The 23820-nt window shown below is 52.0% G+C and overlaps 9 protein-coding genes across 9 annotated transcripts; 6 read left to right on the top strand and 3 right to left on the bottom strand.

The window, feature by feature from the left end:
• Window positions 1-79: 79 nt before the first annotated feature.
• On the top strand, window positions 80-1594 carry MGYG_01244 (hypothetical protein; the record flags this gene model as incomplete). Its single annotated transcript, XM_003177112.1, has 1 exon — window positions 80-1594. One exon carries the CDS (start codon window positions 80-82, stop codon window positions 1592-1594), a length of 1515 nt encoding a protein of 504 aa, XP_003177160.1.
• A 730-nt stretch (window positions 1595-2324) lies between these two features.
• Window positions 2325-3851, top strand: MGYG_01243 (hypothetical protein; the record flags this gene model as incomplete). Its single annotated transcript, XM_003177111.1, has 1 exon — window positions 2325-3851. The coding sequence occupies one exon, from the start codon at window positions 2325-2327 to the stop codon at window positions 3849-3851; it is 1527 nt and encodes a 508-aa protein (XP_003177159.1).
• Window positions 3852-4500: 649 nt separating this feature from the next.
• MGYG_01242 (cyclin-K) lies at window positions 4501-6102 on the top strand (the record flags this gene model as incomplete). The annotated part of the gene is made up of 1 exon (XM_003177110.1): window positions 4501-6102. One exon carries the CDS (start codon window positions 4501-4503, stop codon window positions 6100-6102), a length of 1602 nt encoding a protein of 533 aa, XP_003177158.1.
• A 1356-nt stretch (window positions 6103-7458) lies between these two features.
• On the bottom strand, window positions 7459-9107 carry MGYG_01241 (hypothetical protein; the record flags this gene model as incomplete). Its single annotated transcript, XM_003177109.1, has 4 exons — window positions 7459-7680; window positions 7740-7883; window positions 7939-8566; window positions 8632-9107. The coding sequence occupies 4 exons, from the start codon at window positions 9105-9107 to the stop codon at window positions 7459-7461; spliced, it is 1470 nt and encodes a 489-aa protein (XP_003177157.1).
• A 1163-nt stretch (window positions 9108-10270) lies between these two features.
• MGYG_01240 (hypothetical protein) lies at window positions 10271-11488 on the bottom strand (the record flags this gene model as incomplete). Its single annotated transcript, XM_003177108.1, has 4 exons — window positions 10271-10690; window positions 10758-11185; window positions 11285-11379; window positions 11469-11488. The coding sequence occupies 4 exons, from the start codon at window positions 11486-11488 to the stop codon at window positions 10271-10273; spliced, it is 963 nt and encodes a 320-aa protein (XP_003177156.1).
• A 357-nt stretch (window positions 11489-11845) lies between these two features.
• Window positions 11846-13433, top strand: MGYG_01239 (hypothetical protein; the record flags this gene model as incomplete). The annotated part of the gene is made up of 3 exons (XM_003177107.1): window positions 11846-11900; window positions 11983-13006; window positions 13088-13433. The coding sequence occupies 3 exons, from the start codon at window positions 11846-11848 to the stop codon at window positions 13431-13433; spliced, it is 1425 nt and encodes a 474-aa protein (XP_003177155.1).
• Window positions 13434-15049: 1616 nt separating this feature from the next.
• MGYG_01238 (TATA-box-binding protein) lies at window positions 15050-16150 on the bottom strand (the record flags this gene model as incomplete). Its single annotated transcript, XM_003177106.1, has 4 exons — window positions 15050-15066; window positions 15128-15542; window positions 15629-15716; window positions 15897-16150. The coding sequence occupies 4 exons, from the start codon at window positions 16148-16150 to the stop codon at window positions 15050-15052; spliced, it is 774 nt and encodes a 257-aa protein (XP_003177154.1).
• A 1905-nt stretch (window positions 16151-18055) lies between these two features.
• MGYG_01237 (electron transfer flavoprotein-ubiquinone oxidoreductase) lies at window positions 18056-20202 on the top strand (the record flags this gene model as incomplete). The annotated part of the gene is made up of 3 exons (XM_003177105.1): window positions 18056-18392; window positions 18469-19990; window positions 20103-20202. 3 exons carry the CDS (start codon window positions 18056-18058, stop codon window positions 20200-20202), a joined length of 1959 nt encoding a protein of 652 aa, XP_003177153.1.
• Window positions 20203-20791: 589 nt separating this feature from the next.
• Window positions 20792-22875, top strand: MGYG_01236 (hypothetical protein; the record flags this gene model as incomplete). Its single annotated transcript, XM_003177104.1, has 6 exons — window positions 20792-20894; window positions 21259-21543; window positions 21665-21825; window positions 22120-22193; window positions 22301-22397; window positions 22480-22875. The coding sequence occupies 6 exons, from the start codon at window positions 20792-20794 to the stop codon at window positions 22873-22875; spliced, it is 1116 nt and encodes a 371-aa protein (XP_003177152.1).
• Between the last annotated feature and the right edge of the window lie 945 nt (window positions 22876-23820).

Below are 23820 nucleotides of genomic sequence, written 5' to 3'. Positions count from 1 at the left end.
ACTTGCCGGGGACCTTGCATTGAATCCGCATGAATGACATGCATCGATGGAATGAAGAACACCCTCTCCGGTCTCGATAATGGCAGAAGCACTCTACGAGCTGCTCGTTCCTCACTTTGATGCCGCTGATGGCTCTCCTCGACCACCTCCCCCCACGACAAGCGCGGCCACCGCGCAGTATCTCAACTACATACCAACGTTAGATACGGCCTCATTAACGTCAACGGAGCTTCAGTCGCTCTCGCAGACCTCTCATTCGAACCTCGTTTCCCTCCAGTCGCTTGCTAACAGATCCCACAAGTCCTTCATCACATCTGCGGATAACCACCGGTCACTGCAGACATCCCTCCCACGGCTGGCCACAGAGACACAGCGGCTACGAGATGCCATACCGGAGCTCGATGAGGAAGCTGTGCGCTTCTCCTCTACCTACAGTAAGACGGGAGACAGCCAGATACTAGAGAGGAGGAAGAAGGCTCTCCAGCTTGCCCGAAATGTGGACAGGCTGTCTGACATTCTAGAGCTACCGACTCTGCTTTCTACAGCAGTCTCAACTTCCTCTGGGGCTTCATCTGCTGCTGCCACTGCTGGGTCCGGTGGAACTTCGTCAAGCAACCTGTCGAGCACGTCCAATTACTCGGCTGCTCTGGACTTGTTTGCCCATATCAAGAGACTACAGACACTATACCCCGAGTCGCCGTTGGCTAAGGATATAGTAAACCAGGCAGAAGATGCCATGAAAGACATGACTACCAATTTGATCTCTGATCTCAGAGTCCAGAACATTAGACTGGCGCCTGCGATGAGGATCATTGGGTGGCTGCGGCGCATTGCCCCGGATCTTGAAGAACCCTCAAGTACTAAGTCTGCAAGCAGTGGCAGTGCCGGGGAGGGCGCCTTTGGTGCCTTGTTCCTAGTCTGTCGCCTGGCAAACCTTTTGAACATGCTAAGTGCCCTTGAGCCGCTGCGGGAACTGGCAGACCAAGAGACCCTCCGGAGACGACGACAAAATGCAATTAAGGGGGAGACCGGCGAGGAATCAAAGAATGCTTGGTCTGGCGGGCAGCAAACGGAGCGGTTTTTGAAGAAATATATTGAGATATACAGAGAGCAAAGCTTTGCTATTGTGTCTCTATATAAGAACATATTCGCACCTGCGTCTTCAGAGTCGGCCACCAAAGCACAAGACACGAGCGAGGAGCCATCTGAGGCATCGATGCTATCCCAGCTACCTCCAGCACTGGCCACATTCCCTATGCACCTGGCACAACTTCTGGCGGAGACGCTGGAGGAATACCTGCCGAATGTGAGAGACAAGAGCTCGAGAGAGAGCCTGCTCACCCAGGTACTCTACTGTGCGGCTAGTCTGGGGCGACTAGGGGGCGACTTTACCATGATGCTCTCTCTCTTGAGTACGACCGGGGGAACGGAGCACCACGAAGAAGACAGAACTGAAGACGAAGAAGGTGTGCCGGAGTGGGAAGAGGCCATCCGCAAGCACCGCATCCTCGCTGAGCGTCTGGACCTGTTGACGGCCAGTGGTGAAGCTGCAGCGGGCTCCGGAGCAAAGGGGTCTTATTCTTCCTCAAAGTGAAGGCCTCCTGCGGTCAATTATTGGAGAGAGAGACAGTGAGAGAGAGAGAGGAGTCTAGATATCTAGTTACCATATTTATTTACCCCGGATAGAAAGAATACCAACTACAGTGATGAGATCATGTCTACCGCTTCACTAGTTACATCAAGTCATCCAGGAGGACACTCTATCTACTACCAATATCATTATTATTATCACCATTATTATAAGTGTACAAAGCCCGAATATAGGCTTGCAGGCACGGCGTCTTCTCCAGGCCTGGTCGCATCTCGCATCAGCATCGCCGGCGCTTCGTCCCTTTTCTGCTGGTCATCCGTTTTCTTGTTTCACCAACTTCCGCATTCCTTTTTCCTCCCACCTTTTTCCCTTTCGCCTGCAAGAAGCAGCACAACAACGAGAGAGCCGCCGGTCGTGGGAAGGATAATAAACAATAAACGGGATCCCATTCATCAGGACTGACTCTCGCAGCGCGCCATTGTTGCTGGATTGTTTGCTATAAACTATAATAATGCTTTATTCATAAGGGCTGACCTTTCACAGCCTCGCCGGCCGCCCGGGTATTTCAACCACTGGGGGCATATCAGATCAAGAGCCTCTATCCTCTCGCTTCTTCTCTCGATTGCCAGTGTCAGGTCGTTATTCCAGCGTGTCCAGCCGGTTCAGCGTGTCCCAGCGGGTCGAGTTTTGTCGAATCTTTCAACCAACGAACGCCTTACAGCGGACGAACGCCATGGCTACCATTTCAGCACCACAAACACCGAACCTGAACGGAGGGCAGATGGTCGACCCTTCGCGGCCAGGCGACTATCCCATACTCCTGGGGGACAAGCTGGCGGGGAGGGACAATGCAAGAGACCGTCGGTTTGTGAATGTGACGTACAACTACAAAACCAAGGGCAGCACACCGCAACAGAAGACGACCATCTACTCAGCCGGGGCGCCAGACCGATACAAACTGACGATACAGGCCAAGGCAGGCAATGCTGAGCAGACAGACCTGACCTATGTCTACAGTGGTGGAGTCGACCCGGAATCGTCATCTTCTACGGCTTCAAAGTCGGAGAACAGCAATCTAGTGCTAATATTTGACCCAAAACGCAAGGCGTTCATCCTTGAACCGGTCTCGACCAGATTGAACTTCAATCTGAAATCGGCGCCGGGGAAGACGGATCGACAAGTTTCGGAGCAATACCCCCAATTGAGCACTTCTTTTTCAAACAATGACCAGTCTGCGGGGGATAAACAGGCGGAGAACGAGAGCGAAGAAGAGGATGTAGGACCAGCTGATGAAGAGAATCCATACGACTTCAGGCACTTTCTCCCCAAGAAGAAGACGGAGGAAAGCAGCAGCAGCAGCAAACAGAATGCCGTGGAATCCAACTCAACGCCCGGAACCCCAGATCCTCATCATGTCGTGAGCAGCAAATCCGCAGCACCCCGATCAGTGCCGGCAGCACCGTCAGCGGCAGCTCCTGCAGCGGCCAAACCAAAACCAAAGCCTAAGCCAAAACCTGCGCCAAAGAGCAAAGCCAACCCGCTCCGTCCTCCGAAGCAGCGGAATCCCAAGGCTGCGGCTACCGTGGCTGCTACCGCTACTAGCAGGGAGAGCGCGAATGCGAATGTGAATGCATCTAAGAAGGCCAAGGAGCCGGAGGAACCAGCTGCACCACCCGTTGCTATCGCACTCCCACCTAAGCCTGAGTTTGTTGAGGACACGATCATGCCGTCCGTGGAAACGCCAGATCTGGTTGGAGCGTACTCTGCCTCTGACGATGAACCCAAACGACTGGCCGGGTCACCTGGCAGCAACATCATCGTGGATGGAGATCTGATCATCGACCTGGGTTCACCTCCGCCACAACGACCACCATTCAAGATCGATCCTAGCCACTTTGCATCCAATAACACCTCTGCCAACGAGGCAGGCTACCGCAGCGATGACGAGGATGACGTAGAAGAACCTCGGCCATCGTTCTTTGGCAGACGACCTGTGCAAGAAGAGGAGGAAGAGGAGGAAGAGGAAGAAGAAGACGAAGATGAGACCATGGAAGATGCGCAGCCTGCCAATCACGCGGACGAAGACGAGGAGCCAGCAGACTTTGAAGACGATCTGGTGGCCGAGATGGAAGCAGCGCTTGAAGAGAGTGCCCGGGAAGAAGAAGCAAGGCTGGCGATGGAGCAGCAGCAGCAGCATCGACATCGATACGTCAACCATGTCGAGAGTGAAGACGAGAGTGAAGTCAGTGAAGAAGAGTGAATTTGCATGGCCCTATCTTTTGGCTTGAGTATGGAGTACTGTTGTTTTTTACATCCTAGCAAGCCATCATCATGCCCTTTTTTTATTGTTTTCGTTCTCTTTACTGTTTATGGCGGGACTACTGGGCAGGGACCATCTGTTATGATACCATGGGAATAATACTGGAGTTACTACGGGCATGTGTTGTATCTATTCTATCTGTTGTCTATTCTATTGACTTGTCTCTTCTATCAAATCGTCCCAATATGTTTAATTGAACCAACAGATAAGCGCCTTGTGTGTTGATCACATGACAACGATATCCGATCGTTGATCCGAAAATCTTGCAAGCGGAAGCAACGAAGCAGACGGTTTAATATACAACAACATCTACGAGCTTTCATCCTCCCTTTAATTACTCCCGCACCCTCAGGATTAGACTGTTTTGTTGATATTAGACTGCTCTTCGCTTCTGGATCCAGCGCTGGTCGCGACCTCCTTGCCTTAGAAGTGCAGTACCAGCTTACTCTTGCGCGCATCCCCCAATAATAATTTACCAGCCATCACTCCTACCACTCCACTACTTTACGACTCCAAATAGCTAATAATTGTTTACCTGCAAGACAAGCCGACGATAAGTGGGAGATAACGGCGCAAGCCAGGCTTCACCATGCCGGTGCCTTCGGTGGCAGTCTCTGCAAAGGAGGGAGCACCAGCGCCGGCACCAGCAACACAGACATCTACATCTACAGCACCAGCACCAGCAAAGCCGGTACCATCGCCATCCAACCCTGTCCTGGCTTCAAAAGAATCACAATGGCTGTTTACAGACTCGGATCTCCGATATACTCCCTCGCTGCTGGACGGCATGTCGATGGAGACGGAACACACACAACGAAGCAAAGGGGTGAACTTCATCACGCAGGTCGGGATACTGCTGAAGCTTCCGCAGCTCACCCTCTGCACGGCCAGCGTGTACATGCACCGGTTCTTCATGCGGTATAGCATGGTCGACCTGCCACAGAGACCCGGCCGACACCCGTATCCGATCGCGGCAACAGCACTGTTCCTGGCCACGAAGGTAGAAGAGAACTGCCGGAAGATGAAGGAGCTGATCGTGGCGTGCTGCCGGGTAGCGCTGAAGCAGCCGAACGTGATTGTGGACGAGCAGTCGAAGGAGTTTTGGAAATGGCGAGACACGATCTTGCATAACGAGGATCTACTGCTTGAAGCACTGTGTTTTGATCTACAGCTTGAACAGCCGTACCGGCTGCTGTATGATTTTATCTGTTTCTTCCAGGTGCAGGACGACAAGCGGCTGCGCAATTCTGCATGGGCGTTTGTGAATGATTCGACATTTACGGTGCTGTGTGTGCAGTTCAGCGCGCGCACGATAGCGGCGAGTGCGTTGTATGCGGCTGCGATGCACTGTGGTGCAGCATTCAAGGACGACGAGCTGGGACGGCCGTGGTGGGAGCAGATTGACGTTGATGTGAAAGAGGTGCGGCGGGCGTGTAACCGTATAGCGGAGATATACGATAACTACCCGCTGCCGAAGCCGGGACAGAAGTATGCTCCGGCGCCTACACCTGTGAATGGCGAAGAGGCTACGGATTCGACGAGACGGGTTTTTACGAGTAATGATGAGCGGCGAAGGGACAGTCAGGGCGGACAGACGAACGGGCGCAAGCACGAGCGAGACGAGGAACAAGAGCCGGGCGAGATTGTGTCGAACGGGACGACGACAACGACGACGACGACGGACTCGCCGAAACGACGGAGGCGGGACTCTGAGGAGTCAGCGTCGCGGCCACGATCAGCGGTGTCTGCATCGTCGCCTAATCCTACTGCTGCTGCGGCTACATCTACGGCTATCAACTCTACAGCCGGCGGTGCAGGTCGACAGGTCACCAACTCCTTTACGAATGCGGCGTCGAACCTAAACCTTTCCTCGGCTTCTGCTACGTCACAGCCGAAGCAAGAAGAAGAAGAAGAAGCAGAAGCAGAAGAAGAAAAGGAAGAAGGAGAAGCAGACGAAGGCGAGCTGGAAGAAGGCGAGGAGCTCGAGGACGGTGAACGCGAAGAAGGAGAAGCCGATCCCGAACCCGAGCCTGCATCCGCACCAGAGCCTGAGCCTGATCCTCGCAGCCAGAGCCAGAGCCATAGCCGTGTTCCCGCATCGTACCAGAAGCAGCGCATGGAACATCCACTGCCTCCGCCTCCTCCGCCGCCATCACAAGCAGCCCAGTCAATACCCAGCCGCGAGCGTTGAAAAGGGTTCTCTAAGCTGATGGACATGCTCGGGACATGCTCGCTCTCCGCCGCCACCCGCCACCGCCACCAAGGGAAAGGGGTGTAATAGTTAAGCTAAGTTATAACTTAGGAGACTTGATCTGATATGTGTCTGTCTATCAAGCACGCACGCCGGGGCCAACTTTGACGGACGGAAAGCAAAAGGTTACGACTGTGACGAAAGACAAGGACAGGCAAAAGTCTAGGGAAAGCTACTTACATACGTAACGGTAGCCACTAGTTAAGAATAATAATGATATCTACATCAGTACCTAGATGACTACCTAGATGAAGCCGGGAGTAGGAGGTAAAAAAAGGAAGCATAAGCATGTATACGACGGCAACTAGTTGGTTTACCTTGCTAACTACGAGTGCAGACGGGTACTTGATATGACTAGCGAGGGATGTGCAAATAGTCTGCTTTTCCTCCTGCATGAGAATGGGCGACGAGATGGTAAGTACATGTATATTTTCTTTTCTTTTCTTATTCTTTTCTTTTCATGGGATATGGTATGTATGGTCAATCTAGTTATAGTGCAGATATAGTCATAGCAGCAAGAGTAGGACAAACAGAGTTAAAGGGGGAAGACGGTACTTTTTTTTCCTTTTCAACGAAGCGGCGCAGCGCAGCGCAGTCGAGATGAAACGGACAAGACGAAGCGAGACGAGACAAACTGAAAGAGAAAGATAAAGAGAAAAGAGGCAGAGGTAGAGAGAAGCGGAGTAGGTTCTTTCTTTCTTTTTTGTTTCGTTCTGCGTTGCTTTGCGTTGCTTTGCTTTGCTTTGATATGCGGCCAGGCATGCGGCAGAGCAGAGCGAGCAGAGCAGAGCAGGCTTGTTGCGTAGATATAGTAAGACAGACAGAGACATGCTGGACATCAATCAGATAAAGATAAAACACCGAACCCGAACCCGAACCCGAACCGAATTCGCTGGAGAGGAGAAAGAGAAGAGGAAAAGAAAAGGAGAACAGAAGAAGCGCCGTGACACCGTGATAAAGTCGTAACGAGTGTAGAGATGAGATGAGATGGTAAGACATAGGAAATAAGGAAATAGATAGAGAAAAGAAATGAGACGAACAAGCAGATAGGAAGAGATGCGCCCTTCGTGGATATGGTGGAAGGGGGAGAGTTGGGGTTAGTAGACTCGTACCGTACGCCGTGCAGTATTAGATAGATAGTACATGGAAGAGGCAAGAAAAAAAGGAGGAAAAGGAGAAAAGGGGGAGGGAGTATATATACAGGGGGAGTAAAGTACAGTTAAAAGATGTATATGGATATCAAGGGGAGAGTAGAAGAGAAGAGAGTAGAGAAGAGTAGAGGTAGAAGAGGCGAGGTTAGATGTCTGCGAAGATGGCATCGAGTTCGTCGACGTCTACTGTCTCTGGACTGCGAAAGTCAGCCCACGAGTCCAGCGGAGAGTCAAAGGAGAAGCTAAAGGCGCAGTCGAGGGAGAGCTGGCGGTGCTTGCGAGGGTCGGCGAGGTCGACGTCTAGCGGGAATGACATGTCGTAGGTTCTCTTGTGGGCGCGCAGGCGAGCAGCAGTACCGCCGAGCAGCTTGACGTCTTCATCCGAGTCGCAGTCCGAGGTGGCGGTGGTGAGGGGAGGAAAAGGACGAGGATCCTCGATGCGACGGAGGAGACGGAGAGTGCTTGTAGAGCATTGTCGGGAGCTTCGGAAGTGGGTGATTCAGTAGCAGCAGAAGCAGCAGAGTGGAAGTAAGAGTGGTGGGAATTGTCGATGACTGCTAAAGTAGTCTTCTTGTACTCGCTGTCAGAGTGCAGGCTGCCGTTGAGGTAGGAGGGGAGAAGGCACCCATGTCCATGTCGGTGTCGAGGTCGAGGGAGGCACGCCAAGGGGCGAGTCGAGCAGGAGGCCGCGTAACTGGCCTGCCTGGCCGTCGTCTCCCGTCGTGCGCTCTCTGACCATGCTGGCCGTGAGGGTGAACTCTCGCTCGTCACCTTCGAGGGGGGGCGAGGCAGCACGGTGGTTGTGGGAGATGCGGTGGCCGTGGGAGTGGGAGTGCTGCTGCTGGCGCAGGGGCAGGGACGAGGCAAAGGAGTCGGTGGCCACCATCATGTCCAGGCTGTAATCCAGGTCGACCTCGGGGCTCAGGCTCATCCTGGACCTGTCATCTTCTCTGTCGTCATCGCGATCGTCATCATCTTCACTCTGGTTGTCAGCACCGCCGTCGAGGTCGGGCAGGGAGAGCGAGGGACACGGGGTGACCTCCTTCTCTACCGAGGGCGAGGGCGCCGGCGAGAGGATGTCGCTTGACGAGCTGGGCAGCGGCTGCCGGGGCGAGTTGGTGAGGTAGAAGAAGACCTTGCGCGGGTGGACGGGGATGAGCTCTTTGGCGATGGGACACGGCGCAAGGGCGGTCCACGGCCGCTTCAGGTAGAGCGACAGCCTCGACGAGATCAACGCCGCCGCATTCGCAGAGCTACTCATGTTAGTATATAAAAGAAGTAATAGTAGAGGTAAAGAAGTAATAGAAGAAGGACCTACTTGGCGATGGAGCTGGTGGTGGTGGAGAGGACCTGGGCGAGCTCCTTGATGAGATGGGGCCTGTTGCCTGTCTTCTCGAGCTGCTGGATGACCGCGACGACGATGTCATCCGCGATGCCGTCTGTGTCTATCTTGACCGTTGTAGTAGTCGTAGCTGTCGTAGCTGTCTTCTGCGACGGCGAGGGAGGCGGCGTGTGTTGTAGGACGGCGTCTCTCTGCTGTCTCTCTGCGGCGACTGTCTCGTCCGCCTCATGCGACCTCTTCTGCTTCTTCAGTAAAGGCGACGACGGAGCTGCCATGCTGTTACTACTGCTGTTACTGCTGCTGCTGCTGCTGCTGCTGCTGTTACTGCTGGCTGAAGTAGAAGTAGAAGTGGTAGTAGAAGTGGTGCTGGAAGAGGCGCGGCGACCAGAGCAAGGGATGTGGATGCCCAGGGACGGCAACGAGAGCGACTTGCGACGAGTGTTGTATCCCATTGTGAAGAAGAGGAAGAGGAAGAGGAAACAGAAGAAGTAGAAAAAGAAGAAGTAAGAGTAGAAACAACTAAAGAGAAGACGGAGAAGGAGAAGAAGAAAAGAGGAAGAAGGAAGAAGACGAGGAAGAAGATCAAGCAAGAAGACGCAGAAGCAGAAGCAGAAGCAGAAGCAGGAGAAAGAAGAAAAAAAGCGGCGAGCAAAGAAAAAAGAAGCAAAAGAAAAGAAGAAAAAGTAAAAAAGAAAGAAGTAAAAAAGTTAAGGGAAAAAGAAAAGAGAGAGACTAAGCTTGAAAGGGAAAAGAGGCAGAAGAGAAGACGAAGAAGTAGAAGAGGAAGAAGACGATAAAAGAGTAGGAGAGTAAGAGAGTAAGGGATAAAAGAGTAAGTAAGGAAGAGGTGGTGGTAAGTAGAGTAAGAGTAAGAAGTGACTCTCTTTCTTTACTCTTCTTCTTCTTCTTCTTTACTCTTCTTCTTCTTTACTCTTCTTACTACTACTGCCTTCTGCTTCTACTACTTCTTTTCTTCTCTTATCGTCGTCTTATCTACTTCTGCTTACTCAGCGATAAACACTCCCGTCTCCCCGTCCAACGCTTTTTAGTCTCTGCAAGTTTCTTCTTCTTGTTAGTTCAAGAGTAGGTAAAGAGTAAAGTAAGAAGAGCTGGTTGGCTGATCCCTGCAGGACAAGGGATGGACATGGGATGGGGACAAGGGGATGGGACGAGGGAGGTGGATGTGGATGTGGATGTTGGCTCTTAGCATGTATCATGATATAGGGCGACTCTCTTCTTTCTTTTTGGTGGCAGCAGCCAGCAGCCAGTAGGGGAGAGTCAGATAGTCAGACAAGGACAAGACAAGAGACTAGGGAGACTCGCTTGCCGGGCCCTGGTCCTGGGTCTTAGCAGTGATAAGTTAGTCTCTCGGGTCTTTTGGTCGTTTGGTCTTTGCTCGAGTCGTTGGTTGCCTCTCAGGGGTCAGGGTCAAGGCCGGGGCAGGGCAGGGCAGGTCGGGCCTCATGCACTCCAGGTCACTTTCGAGTAGTCAAGTCGGAGCAGCAGTGGCAGTAGCAGTAGCAGCAGTTGGTGGTGGCAAGATGGACGGAGAGAGAGATCAGATAGACATGTCTCCTGCATGGGGACAAGACTTTACTCCTGCGTCAAGCCTCTGCTACTGTGATACTTCTGATACCTGCGATACTTCTGATACTTCTGCTGGCTTCAGGGTAAACTCCCAGGTCGTCCCTAGGTGGTAGCGCCTTGCCTCGACCACCTCCAGCCCGCTCTGCCTCACGATCTCGCCGATGTCCCGGTTCCACCAGCAGCCGTGGCGGTCGGCGTGGGCAGCCGCCAGACCGTCCAGCAGCCCGTTGAGCCAGCCGTAGTGGCCGCGTCCATGCTCCAGCAGCAGGATCCTCCCTCCTCCTCCTCCTCCTTCTTCTGGTCCTTTGGTAAGTCGACCCAGATGCTGCAGCAGCTTCACCGGCTCAGGGTGCGAACACAGGCCCATCGTCTGCACCACCGTGTCGAACTTCTGCCTTTCCCCTTTACTTCCTTTACTGCCAGGCGGGGAGATATCTGACATCGCGTCCTGGGCGAGAAAGACCACTTCAGCCTTGCCCTTCTCCCTGTTGCTCCCCACGGCATCATACTTCCACCGCGCAATGTCCACCATCTCCGGCCACAGGTCGATAAAAGTCACGCTGCGACAGCCCAGCACTGCTGCCTTGCCGTCCTTGTCCACGCCCCGTCGCTCGCCCAGCAGGTAGTAAGGCAGGTTGCGGCCAGTGCCCACGCTCACCTCCAGCACGTCTCCCCCGGGCCTGGCGGACGAGGTCGCGTCGCTTCTTGCCCATGCGCATCATGCGCTCGGCCATGTCTACGTCGCTGTCGTACTGGCCGGCGGTCTTCTTGTACCGGTTCTGATACATCGCTGTTGACGGATAGATGGTGCTGAAGTCGCTGGCCTTGCGAAGGTCGTGTACAGTAGCTTGCGTAGCAGACAGAGTAAACATGCCCACTGCGCCACCGTCATCGCCACGGGGCGCACTCTCGTTTTCGACTTTGAAGAGACATTCTCTTTCTCCTTTACTTTCTCATTCACTGTCTTATTTGCTTGTCTGTAGTAGCCTATTCATTAGTGGATGTCGGTGTTAAAGTCGGTGTTAAAGAAGACAGTACGTACCGGCGCAGAGGAGAGGGCGACTTGGGAAGGGAGAGAGGCCGGCGAGCCTGCAGCAGCACCCGCGTCCGGCGCATCTTGTCCAGTCAGTCAATTGGCTATAGAAGAGGAAGAAGAGTAAAGAGTAAAGACGGAAAAAAGTAGAAAATGAAGACTTTGCCGTTATCGATAAGCCATCCTTACTTACTATCCTTGCCCGAGATGCATCTTGATCTTGACTCTAACTCTTTACTATCACCATCACCATCTACTACTACTTCTACTTCTACTCTTCTACTCTCTAGCTAAGAAGTAGGCTTATCCTCGCCTTTCCTCGCTTCACCGCTCGTCTGGCTGCTCTCGCTAGGCTCTCCTGCTTCCACACTATGGCCGCCCATCTCCACTCTCGGCACCTCGCCTGCCGCCGACTTCGCAGTGAATCATGAGCTCGACCGACAAAGACTCAACGCCTGAGACATCGAGACAAAGACTCCAGGACTTCAGGTCGAGTCAAGGCAAGAGAGTCGAGTCAAGAGAGATAGTCGAGGTCAGCTTTTGCCTGCTCTGCGCTCTACTGCTATTAACATGTCCCCAGACCTGCCTGACCACATCCTCATCGTAGGCGGCGGCGTCTTCGGCTGTACGTCTTTCCCTCTCTTCTCTCCATTTATTGTTGGGATACTCTCCGCTTCTTTATATATATCGACCTGCTAACGAGATAGTATCAACGGCTCTGGCTCTCAGTCGCCGTCACCAGGGACCCATCACCCTCCTCGAAGCTGCACCGACCATCCCCAACCCCTACGGCTCCTCCGTCGACTCCTCTCGCATCCTCCGCGCAGACTACGCCAACCCAGCATACGCCCGGCTCGCCCAGGCGGCCCTCACTCAATGGAGTTCTACCGCCTGGGGCCATGAAGGCAGATACAACCGCAACGGCCTCGTCCTGGTCGCTTCCTCCCCTACTTCCTCTCCTACTTCCACTCCTACTTCATCTGGCTGTGACAACACGTACGTGCGCAAGAGCTACGAGAACGTCAAGCGCCTGAACCCGGATGCCGTCGAGCAGCTGCCCACCGCCTCCGACGTTCGCCGCGTCGTACCAGGCTACGGTGTTGGTGCTCACGTTAGCGGAGGATACGTCAACTGGGACTCGGCCTGGGGTGACGCAGAGGCTGGCGTACGTTATGCAAAGCACCTTCTCGACCAGACCGGCAGAGTCACTTTTCTCTCGGGCCAGGTCGAACGCCTCATCATCGACCATGACCAGTCGTCTGCTGCTGCTGCCAACAATAACAAGGTAACTGGCGTCGAACTATCAGATGGCCAACGTATATCCGCCGATCTGGTCGTCTTAGCTACCGGTGCATGGACCGGGAAGTTAGTCGATCTGCGCGGCAGGGCAGAAGCCACCGGCCATTCGCTCGCCTACATCCGTCTCACAGATGACGAACAACGTCAGCTCAACGACATGCCCACCGTCCTCAACCTGTCGACCGGCATGTTCATCATCCCGCCGCGTAACAACGAGCTGAAGATCGGTAGGCATGCATATGGGTATCGCAATCCCATCCAAATCAACCACCCTACCACCACCTCTCCAATCATAGAAGTAAGCCTTCCTCTGCATGGGACACCAGTTCCTCTCGAAGGCCAACTAGCTGCTCGCGCCGCGTTAAGAGAAATGCTACCTGCCCTGGCCGATAGGCCGTTCACCAAGACACGCGTATGCTGGTACACAGACACGTACGTTCCCCCCCGTTTCCTGTTTGTTTCTCTCCATAACATCCCAAGTTCTTGTTCGTTTTAACCGTAACCTATAACCAGGCCCAAGGGAGACTTCATCATCTCCTACCACCCGGAGATTAAGTCCCTTTTCATCGCGACAGGGGGAAGCGGCCATGGATATAAATTCCTCCCTGTCCTCGGCGACAAGATCGTGGACGCCATGCAGGGAATCCTGGATCCGGACCTTGCTTGTCTGTGGGCCTGGGCTGAGAATCCAGTCACCACCCCTGCCGGTGGTCTCGGAGTAGTGTGGACTGAAGATGGTAGTCGGTCCGGTGTCAGGGGGATGGTGCTGGCTGACGAACTGGAGAAGAGCAGCATTAACGACGAGCCTCGCGACGACGCCTTTGCTGCAGGTGATGTGAAGGTGATGAGTAGGTTGTAGTTACAGCTACAGCTACAGATGCTTTACGACTGTGCTTTTCTGTTGTCCGACTTCGGCTGTGCTCTTGTGCTTCCGTGCTGGGTTTCCTTGCTGAGTATTACGAACGATCGGCAGGAACCGTTAATTTACTTCCATACTGCTATGCTATTATTCTAACGACGCGACTCCGTTTTATTTTACGCTTTAGGTCTGCTTTCTTTTGCTTCCTGCTTGCCTTTCTTCTTTTTTACCAGGTTCTGTCGTGACCGTGAAACAAAACATGCGTCAAACATTAATATACTTACTTCTATATTATCGTTCTTATTCCTTTTCATGTGATAATACGAGTCAGAAAGTAAGTTACTTCTATTGCATACTTGCTATTGTCGTTCATACAGGGTGCAAGCGACAAGATGCATGCATGGGCTGTCATACATACTCTTGAACTGAGTACACCTTACGGAGTATCTACGTAGACTTAAAGTTACTGTAATTACTGCAGATGAAGAAGACGATATAACTTTGAGACAATCTAAGATGATAACTTCATAGCAAAAAGCTGCTTGAGCCTCAGAAAGTAAAGAGAAACAGTGTAAAAGAGATAGTAAAAAAAGGAACTTACTCACTCCTCCTCGCGCTCGACTCCTTTCGTTTCGTTCTCTCTCCCATTTGCTCGCTCTCTCCCCATTACTCCCTGCTCCCCCTGGTCCTGATCCGTCTCCGTCTCCGTCTCCGTCCGCGTCCCCGTCTCCCCTAGCCCCTACCACCATAAACTTTTTTAAAAAAAGAAGCTGCAGTGCAAGATACAAACACACACGCGCAAGGCAAGTTAAAAGGGAGCTTGGAAAGGCTTGTGGATTGTGAATACGAGAGAACCCACGGAGATGTGGTGGTTTTCATTTTTTTTTAGTTTTGTTTTTTGATAGCCAGTTTTCTCTCCAGTGCCTGTTGTGCTGTTTTGCTTGGTTGCGCGCTACTGTGAAATGCAGTTGATGGAGTAATAAGATGTTTCACTTGTTCCCCCGCATGCAATCACTTTAGCTGTGACCCTCCAGATGGAAGATGGGGAGGAGCATAGTTGGTCAAATAAATAAGCGACCTAACGAGATAAGTGTGTTTGTGTAAAAAAAAAGAAAAAGGGAAGAGAGACATTGACCGGCACCGGCACCGCATGCACCCATTGGTAATAACCGTAGGCAAAAATTTGGAAAGAGTAAAAAAGGTAAGCACTCTCATCTCTAAGATAAGCGAGGTAGAAAAAAGGTGTATGTCGGTGTAAGTCATTTTTGTGTGTTAGTCGTTGCCCATTAGAGGCATTAGAAAAAGTTTGGGATTTGCGTTCTCTTTTTTTTTCAGGGGGATATCCGCAAGAAACAAACCGAGTGTCAGGTCGCTATAACGCCGTGTAAATGCAATAAGTTATAAAGGAAAAAAGAAAGGGAAATAACAAGGGCAAAGAGCCGCAGTTGTGGGTTTCGAGGTGGATGGGGGTTCGTCGTGCAATGCATCATATTGAATGAGCATCGTTATTCCGTGTCCACTGCATGCACCGTAACCATGACCTTTGCTTTTTGGGATAAACAAGGTATGAAACTGTTAATACAAGGGCAACATTGGTTGGGAGTCGCCGACATGGCTCAGACTTTTCTGAAATCTATCGTATACAGTTAGAAGATGGGGGTCACAACACCAAGATGATATAGAGTAAAACATACCAGTCAAGACGGGATATATCATCTCGAAGGCTTGATATATCTCTTCCCTAACCTTGGCGCCAGTAAGCACGATCTTACCACTGACGAAGATGAGCAGGACGATCTTCGGCTTCATCATACGATAGATCAAGCCGGGGAACAGCTCTGGTTCATAAGAGCTGAAGTTGTGATGTCTGCTGGCCAAGCCTTCGAGACGGATCGGGAACTTGATGTCGCACGAGCCGACGATGTTCTGGATCTTGAAGTCGGTGAACTTGGCATTGAACCCGAGCTTCTGGATGATACGTGCGTATTTCCGAGACGCGAGCTTCGAGTCGTCTTCCGACTTTGCGCCGGTCACGACCATCTTGCCGGATGCAAAGATCAGGGCGGTAGTCTTGGGTTCTCGGATACGCATGATCACGGCGGCAAAACGCTGTTCCCGTCAGTAAACCCTTGGTCTTGGTTCAAAGTATATTTTGTTTACTCGTGAAAGTAACAAGTGACTTCGCCAGCACCAACCTTTGGATTGTACTCCGCGTTTCTAGCGTGGAGGGCGATAGTCTTGAGATCCAATCGGCAATCAAGGTTGACGGTGGCAACGATGTTTCTTCAAACGATAATTCTTGCTTCAGCTTTCTGGTGGGCCAGAAGGGCAAAACGACGGGGGGATGGTGCAAAAGACAAGGACATCGAAAGATGCCATGACTTTTGTTGTTACACCACCACCCCGCAGATGCATTCAAAGAGCAGAAAATCATGACGTATTGGAAAAAAAATTATTACTCACTGCAGCGTTGGTACAATGCCACTCACGCCGGGGCCAGCTCCGGGAGTCGCAACAGGAGTCGCAGGTGTGCCACCTCCAGCGCCGCCACCAGAGACATGCTGAGGCTGGTTAGGCTGCTGGGCGCCGTTGGCGTCTTTTTCGGAGGAAGACGGCGGGGTCAGTTCGCCAGCACCACCTGGGAACGACAGCGAGGCCGGGGACGTGAACGCCTTAGCTTGCTGCGCGGTGGCAGGATGGGTCGTCAAGGAATCCATGTTTGCGGTATCCGTCGACGTTCGACTATCCAGCGATCTCAAAGCGCAGGGAGTCTGCTTTTGGTAGTGGTGGATGGTTGGATGTTTTGAGGTTGTTGTTGTTTTGGTAAGCAACAAGGAACGTCAGGTGACCAAGTTGATCTATTCAACCTAGGCAGCTGCAGCGGATTAGTCAGCAAGATGTCCCTTGAGGGGAGGCAGCACAACAAACAGCCAAACGCCAACAGCAAAACGCTAACAGAGTAGGACAGCGAGGTGCTTGCTTGTTGGTTGATGTTGATGTTGGTGCATGTGGAGGGACAATAAGGGGCTCTTGCGAGGATGTGTAAAAATGGGGCCTACCGTAAAATGAGAGACGAGGGTGATGGGAGATGAACAAATGAATGCCTCCCCCAGATAATGAAGACTACCACCCGAACTGGCGCAAGTCAGCGATGCCATGGTGAGAGAGAGATGATGACGGATAGATGTAGAAGAGAAGATGAAGCCCAAGGATAAACAGAGGCGAAGAAGAATGAAGAATGAAGAGCATCAACGTCAAATAAACTAACTACCTTTTTGGATACGCCAAAGAGTACGGGAAGAGTTTTAGTATTAGTAAGGTAAAGAAGAAGAAAAAAGTAAGCAGTAAAGTAAGGAGCGGTAGGAAGGGAAAGCCTCAACGCAGGAAGCGGAGGTCAAAAGAGAGCGAGAAAGGAGAGGAAGAGAGAGAGAGAGCGGAAGTCGATGAGATAAGCAGGCAGTGCCAAGAAGGAGCAACGACTGCTTGACGGCTTCTGGTTGGTTGGATGCTGTTTGGCTTTCTTCTTCCTTTTCTGTGGTTCTCTCAGTCCTTTTCGGGGGTTCAAGCAAGAAAGTGTCGCGAGCAGGAGAGGGAAAAGCGGGCAAAAAAGAGGAAGAGGCTGTCCCTTTTATACTTCTTGCCTGCCGCCCTCCGTGAGAGCCTCGGACCACGCACTCCCCCCGCTTAGAGCCACGCACGCCCCTTAAAAATTGCTTTTGAAGGCGTCATGGGTGGGGGCTTTTGCCTAAAGTGGACTAGCGGTTGGCCAATCACTGCCGCTAGCTTGGGCCTTGGCGCGGTGCTTCGCCTGCCTTGCCACCCCTTTTTTTCGCTTTTCTTGCTCTTTTTGCTTCTTCTGGAAGTTACTTGTGTGCTTCACTGACAAAGAAGAGGACAGCTAGGCAGAAGTGAAGGGAACGGGAGTGCTTAGTACCGCGGCTGCGAGCAGCAGGTATCTGCGACGGGTGGCAGTGGCAGTTAGAAGTGATAGGCAGCAGCGATGGAAGTGAAGAGAACAGCCAAATGGCAGCAGTGAAGGGACTGGCCGGGTTAAGAACCAGCCTAGGTGGTTGTCCGAGGGCAGGGCTCGCTTTGTGAGACCGCGGACGCGTAGAGGATGTAGAGACGCGCTGTGACTGTGACGGGCCAGTGCAGCCAGCGGAAGAAGTATCTACAGGTAGCGCTCCGTACTCTGTAGCGGTTGGCCACTTTTTCGCTGCTGGGAGAAGAAAGAAAAGTAAGTTACGTGGAAGCAAAAGCGAAAAAAGGGAGAAAAGGTTTGTTTGACCTTGATTATATAAGTGAAAATGAAACCTGAGCCGAGGATCAAGCGCTGGTCACGGGATCTTCCAGGGAAGGCAAGTTAAGCGATGACCATCACCTGACCGCTGACTGGCTGCTTCGGCTGGCCTCGGCTTAACTTCCCTGCCGAAAGTTCCGCCAGCAGCTTCTTTTCTTTTCTCTATTCGGAAGATTACCTCCTACGCCTTCAAAGACGGAGCATCGTGCCGACGACCGCCCTTTTTGTTTCCTTTGAACCACAATTGACGACGGTCGGCTTTGGATCCCTTGTGTTGGATAGGAACAAGTCAAACGGAGACTGTAACAGAGCAAGCACGGTAATGGCCTCCAGGTCTGCGGTGCGGCCGTTCGCCTTTGCGCGCAGGGAAGCTTGCTGCGCCTCCCCCGCATGGAGGAGGGCTACCCCGAACAGAGCTGCTGCTGCTGCTGCTGCTACTGCTGGGATATCACGATACTCGACGAGTGCGCCGGTGAGGAGGAGGGCGGTGCAAAGAGGCCTTGCAGGACAGAACACGGGGCTGACTGTGCTTTCGGGCCAGCAGCAGAGGAGCTTCTCGCACACTCCCGGCAGGAGGGAGGAGGAACAGGAGTCCCGGTTCCGGCCAGAGGACATCGAGAGGGAGTCGGACGAGGTAGATGTCTGCATCGTCGGTGGAGGTTAGTCAATTGATTTGACACGATGACAATTTTCGAACCTGAACATGAGTGGGAAGTCGCTAATGGATATCGGTAGGTCCCGCCGGTCTATGTGCTGCCATCCAGCTGAAGAAGCTGGCCAACGAAGCTGGAAATGAAGACTTCCGTGTCCTCCTGCTGGAGAAGGCCGGTGAGATTGGAGATCATATTGTCTCTGGAAACGTCCTACAGCCCACAGCCATCAACGAGCTGCTGCCGGACTGGCTGGCCGAGGGCAACCCGAACCGCTTCGAGCACACCACGCCAGTGACGACAGACAAGATGCGGTTCCTGACCGAGAAATACGCCATCCCCATCCCAGCTCCTCCGCAAATGAACAACCATGGAAACTACATCCTCTCACTCAGCCAGCTGTGCAAGTGGCTCGGGGAGCGCGCGGAGGAACTTGGGGTAGAGATATATCCCGGATTCGCCGCCAGTGAAGTACTCTACAATGCCGACGGATCCGTCAAGGGAGTAGCCACCAACGACGTAGGGATTGGCCGAAACGGTAAACCGAAGGAGTCTTTTGAGAGAGGGATGGAATTCCATGCTCGCGTGACTCTGCTCGGTGAGGGTTGCCACGGCTCCCTGACGAAGAAAGTGATGAAGAAATTCGACCTACGACGAGACTGCCAGCCACAGACCTACGGCATCGGTATCAAGGAGGTATGGGAGATTCAGCCAGAGAAGTTCCGCAAGGGCGAGGTCACGCACACAATGGGTTACCCGCTACCCAAGGACACCTACGGCGGCTCATTCATGTATCATTTCGGCGACAACATGGTCTCAGTGGGTCTGACCGTCGGATTGGACTACCCTAACCCCTGGCTATCACCCTACAACGAGTTCCAGAAACTAAAGCAGCACCCGCTCTTCCGCAGCGTGCTAGAAGGCGGCCAGTGCATCGCCTATGCCGGCCGAGCACTCATCGAGGGAGGCTTCCAGTCGATCCCCAAGTGCGCCTTTCCTGGCGGTGCCCTCATCGGCGACAGCGCCGGCTTCATGAACGTGCCTAAGGTCAAGGGAACACATACTTCCATGCTCTCGGGCATGCTCGCTGCAAAGGCCACATACTCTGCCCTATCTGGCAATGTGTCAGATGGCACCATCTTCCTGTACGAGTACGAAGATGCGTTGCGCTCCTCTTCCATCTGGTCTGAACTCAAGGAGGTGCGCAACATGCGCCCATCCTTCAACACTCCATTGGGAATCTACGGAGGTATCATGTACAGTGGTCTAGAAGCCTATATCCTCCGTGGCCGCGTTCCCTGGACCCTCAAACACCACGGCACAGATTCCGCGGCCACTCGACCTGCAAGCGAGTGTAAGAAGATCGAGTATCCAAAGCCAGACGGTGAAGTTACTTTCGATATCCTAACCAGCGTGAGCCGGACGGGCACCAACCACGAGGAAGACCAGCCTGTCCACCTCCAAGTTGCCGACTGGGAGAAGCACACGGCTGAAGCATGGCCGAAGTGGCAGGGAGTTGAGAACCGCTTCTGCCCTGCTGGCGTGTACGAATATATCGAGGACAAGGACAAGCCACATGGTGTGCGGTTCCAGATCAACGCACAAAAGTAAGTCGCACTTTTCTCCTTTCTTCTCACCTTTTCTTTTCCCTCTTAGTGAGGCTGATGTGAGGCGGTTGGCGTTTGACCTGTCTGCTAACCCACACTCTCCTTCTTCTAGCTGTATCCACTGTAAGACTTGCGATATCAAGGTGCCTACGCAGGATATCAATTGGCAGACCCCCCAGGGTGGTGAGGGTCCCAAGTACTCCATCACCTAGGCCAGGCTGGGTTGCACCCTTTCGTCCTTTTTTGTTATATATATCCGAAAAGAAATGGGATACCACGCATTCAATTTTCGTATATACCAGCCATGTATAGAATAGAGCTATCATAAACAAAGCAGCATTTCGGAAAGGGAGAATAAAAAAGCAAAATCCCGTCCTCGTCACCATTCCTGTCCTCTTCTCAAAGCCATCCAAACAGAAAACAAAGCAAGCACCAGTATCACGGCTTCAACCAGCTGGCAACCAACAGCTAATATATGCATGTTCTGTCTCGTTCTGTGTGCCTCTTGTGTTATTCTAATAGTCGGTGGAGCGGAAGTTGGTGGTCGAAGCTAGACCACGTGAATGGCTTGACGGCGCTCAGTCAGCTTTTTTTTTAATGTTTTTGCTTCTTTCCCTCCCTTCGTCCCCTCTCGCTTCGTCGTCTTCCTTTCTTCCTCGACAACAACAACAACAACAACAACAACAGCACACGAAACCACACAACAACATCAACAAGTCTCTCTTTACCCTCGCAGGAGACGTTGGCGTCCAATAAACAAGGCCGTTTTTCTGATCCTCTTTGCTCCTTGGGACCTTCACCATGAGCGAGGTATCCTCCACTCGTCTCTATCTCGGCAATCTGCCCCGTAATGGTACGCTGCTGGTCTTACTCCATCCCATCTCCGTCACCGTCTCCCCATCTTGTACTGGATAAAATGGTATTGGTATTGTCAGACTGTTCTCTCTCGCATATGGACTTGACGAGTCTTCTCGCGTCTGCCTCCAGGACTCGGAAGAGGAAGACCTGAGCCAGAGGAGGGGACAAGGGAATACCAGCGTATATAACAACGCCATGCCTACGAGGAATGGAAGAAAGAACACCCAGAGAGAAGACGGGCCATGCCATATACCATCCATACTGTTGAACGATATTGCTATTTCACCCCTCTTTGCCCTATCCTGGTTCAAATAGAGAGAAGAAAATGATGATGAATCTACTCCGGATCTTGGTGGCCTATACAGCTGACTCAAAGGGGCATCTTTTCTGCCTGGATTTTCTCCCTCCAGTCAATAAACAGGACATCGAAGAGCATTTCGGCTCTCACGGTACCGGAAAGATAACTGAGATCAAGCTGATGCAAGGCTTTGGCTTTATCGAATACGAGGATGCTATGGATGCAAAAGATGTCGTTCCTGGTGAGGGCACCTCCGTGGTCGCGTTTACTTTCCTGGATCCTTTTATTTTTTTTCCCTGTCTCTTTTTCTGTCTCTTGTTCATCTTCTATCCATGGAACGACGCCTTGCTAATACTGGATCCCTCTTCTGCTCGCTTCCTGCTTCAGCTTTCCGTACGTGATATATTACTCCTGCTTCTACTCCCGTGTGAAGAAAACAAATGAGAAATAAGCTCATCGGTTCCATACCATGACTTCATACCATAACCGAGAGTTGATTCCCATCTAATGCATTTTAGATGGCACCGACTTCAAGGGTGAACGGCTCACGGTGCAATTTGCACGTGGGCCACGGCGTAGAGAGCCATTCCCTGGGCCTCCCGAACGGTCTGCTGCTCCTCGTCCACGACGAACAATATACCGTATGCAGATAACTGGATTGCCTGAAACCAGTTGGCAGGTTAGCTAATGCCCGATCCCGCTTCTCCCCCCATGGACCCAGTGGAAATTCGAAATTTGCCATTTAAGTTCCTTTATTCCCCCATACACCAGTTTTAACCCGTGCTGTTTGTCAAGTTTGGGCTGGATTCGTCTCCTTCCCTCTTGGTTGATCTGTGACGCTTCCAATCTGGAGAGATGGCCAGGTCTGGCTTCAACCTACATGCTCAACTTGGATAAAAAGTGGGATATGGGAGAAATATACAGACACCTTCGTTTCCAGGACACTAGGACTCACGCATCATACTCTTTTTAGGATCTCAAGGATTTCGCCCGCCAGTCAGGACTTGACGTCGTCTACTCTGAAACCCGTGACCGTGACGGGAAAGGGTTCGCATTCTCCCCTAAAACCTCTCCAACCTCTAATCTTCTGCCTGAACCGACAACCTTCCTTCTTGCCTCGCGGAGAACTGACAAAGTATGACCTATATTTAAAGATTTGTTGAATTCGAAAATGGCAATGACCTCCGGACTGCCGTCGAGAAATTGGATGGCACCGATTTCAAAGGCTCCCGAGTGACCTGCACTGCGGACGTAGGAATACACCACCCTTCTTCCCGGATTTGATGACATGGATTTCACAGCTCAACTTTTCATTCTTTCTCTCTTCATATAGATCCAACCACCCATGGAGGACCGTGTGCCCAGGGATCCATACCGTTCCCGTTCTCCCCGTCGTGGCCCTCCGTACCCGCCGGTTGATGACTATGACAGACGAGGCCCACCCAGAGGCTACAGCCCTCGTGGTCATTACCGTGAGCGCTCCCCTCACGGACGCCGTGACTACTATGATCGTGACGGATACGGGCGCCGCTCGCCTCCTCGTGCGCGCGTAGATGACTACCCGCCCCCACGCCGCCCATACGATGATCCGTATGAAATGCGTGGCGGTGGTCCTCCTCGTCACTATGATGACCCGTACATGCCCCGTGGGGCTCCTTTTGGAGGTCGGCCACGCAGCCCTCCTCGAGGTGATTATGGAGGCTATGAACGCCGGGGCGGATACTGGTAGACTACTCTCTCCTTTCCCTCCAGTTTCAGCTTTGTTTTTGCGTTTCCCTATCCATCCTGCATCACTCTTTACAAAGAGACTCCTTGTTTTTTTGCATCAGAAAAGAAAGAGAAAAAGAGCGAGAGACTGTTTTACCCCGTCCTCCGTCCTATCCTGATGCTTATTACTCCTTTTTCAAAGAAAACAAAATCAAAAGAGAAAAGGGTAAGAATCTACCGCCGAGTGTGATGTTTACCACCAAATACCCGATGACAACGACGAGATTTCCTTCCAACAAAGATCAGCTTCAGCCATACGGCCAGCCAGCGAGCCAGTCAAACTATCAACCCAGCCAGAACCGGTCATATCCTCAATTGACTTTTAACGAAAAAATACCTTTTTAACTTTTAAGAAATTGCGACAAAAATTCCACCTGTTAGCTAGACGGATACCCCCTTCCAGATCATGCCATGCAAGCAAATTCAGCAGCTTTTTGGATCTCTCCTCGGTAACCGTTTTCTTTCCATATGTTCCGCCTTTTCTAATTCGTTTCCTTTGATTTTACCTCCAAGTATGATTTTCACAGCGTGAGATCTCGTAGCGTTGGGAAGATATCTGCTGTATGGAATAAGCTCAACCTTCTTCTCTTCTCCCAGCCCAATTGACCACCAGTCTGCATGAGTCAGTACCGCCATGATGATGATGATCAACTCCGACTTGATTTTCTCAGCCCTCTATTCCCCTAGCTGACGGCCATATGTTATTCTGTCTTCTTGCCCTTCCCTTTACTATCTGCCTATGTCAACGAAGTTTCCGAGATTTTGTTTTACGTGGTCTTGTAACGGCGAGGACCAATATGACGAACGTACTGTCTTTCTGAACCGGCCATGAAATGAGTTTTCTGATGAGCTTTTTTAATTTCTGAAAATGTCTTAACTATGAAATTCGGAGGCTTCGTGAGATAAT

This window comes from Nannizzia gypsea, genomic scaffold, assembly GCF_000150975.2.
Source record: "Nannizzia gypsea CBS 118893 supercont1.1 genomic scaffold, whole genome shotgun sequence".
NCBI lineage: Eukaryota > Fungi > Ascomycota > Eurotiomycetes > Onygenales > Arthrodermataceae > Nannizzia > Nannizzia gypsea.
The sequence above is the reverse complement of the archived record's forward strand: the minus strand, read 5'-3'. Positions and strand labels throughout refer to the sequence as shown.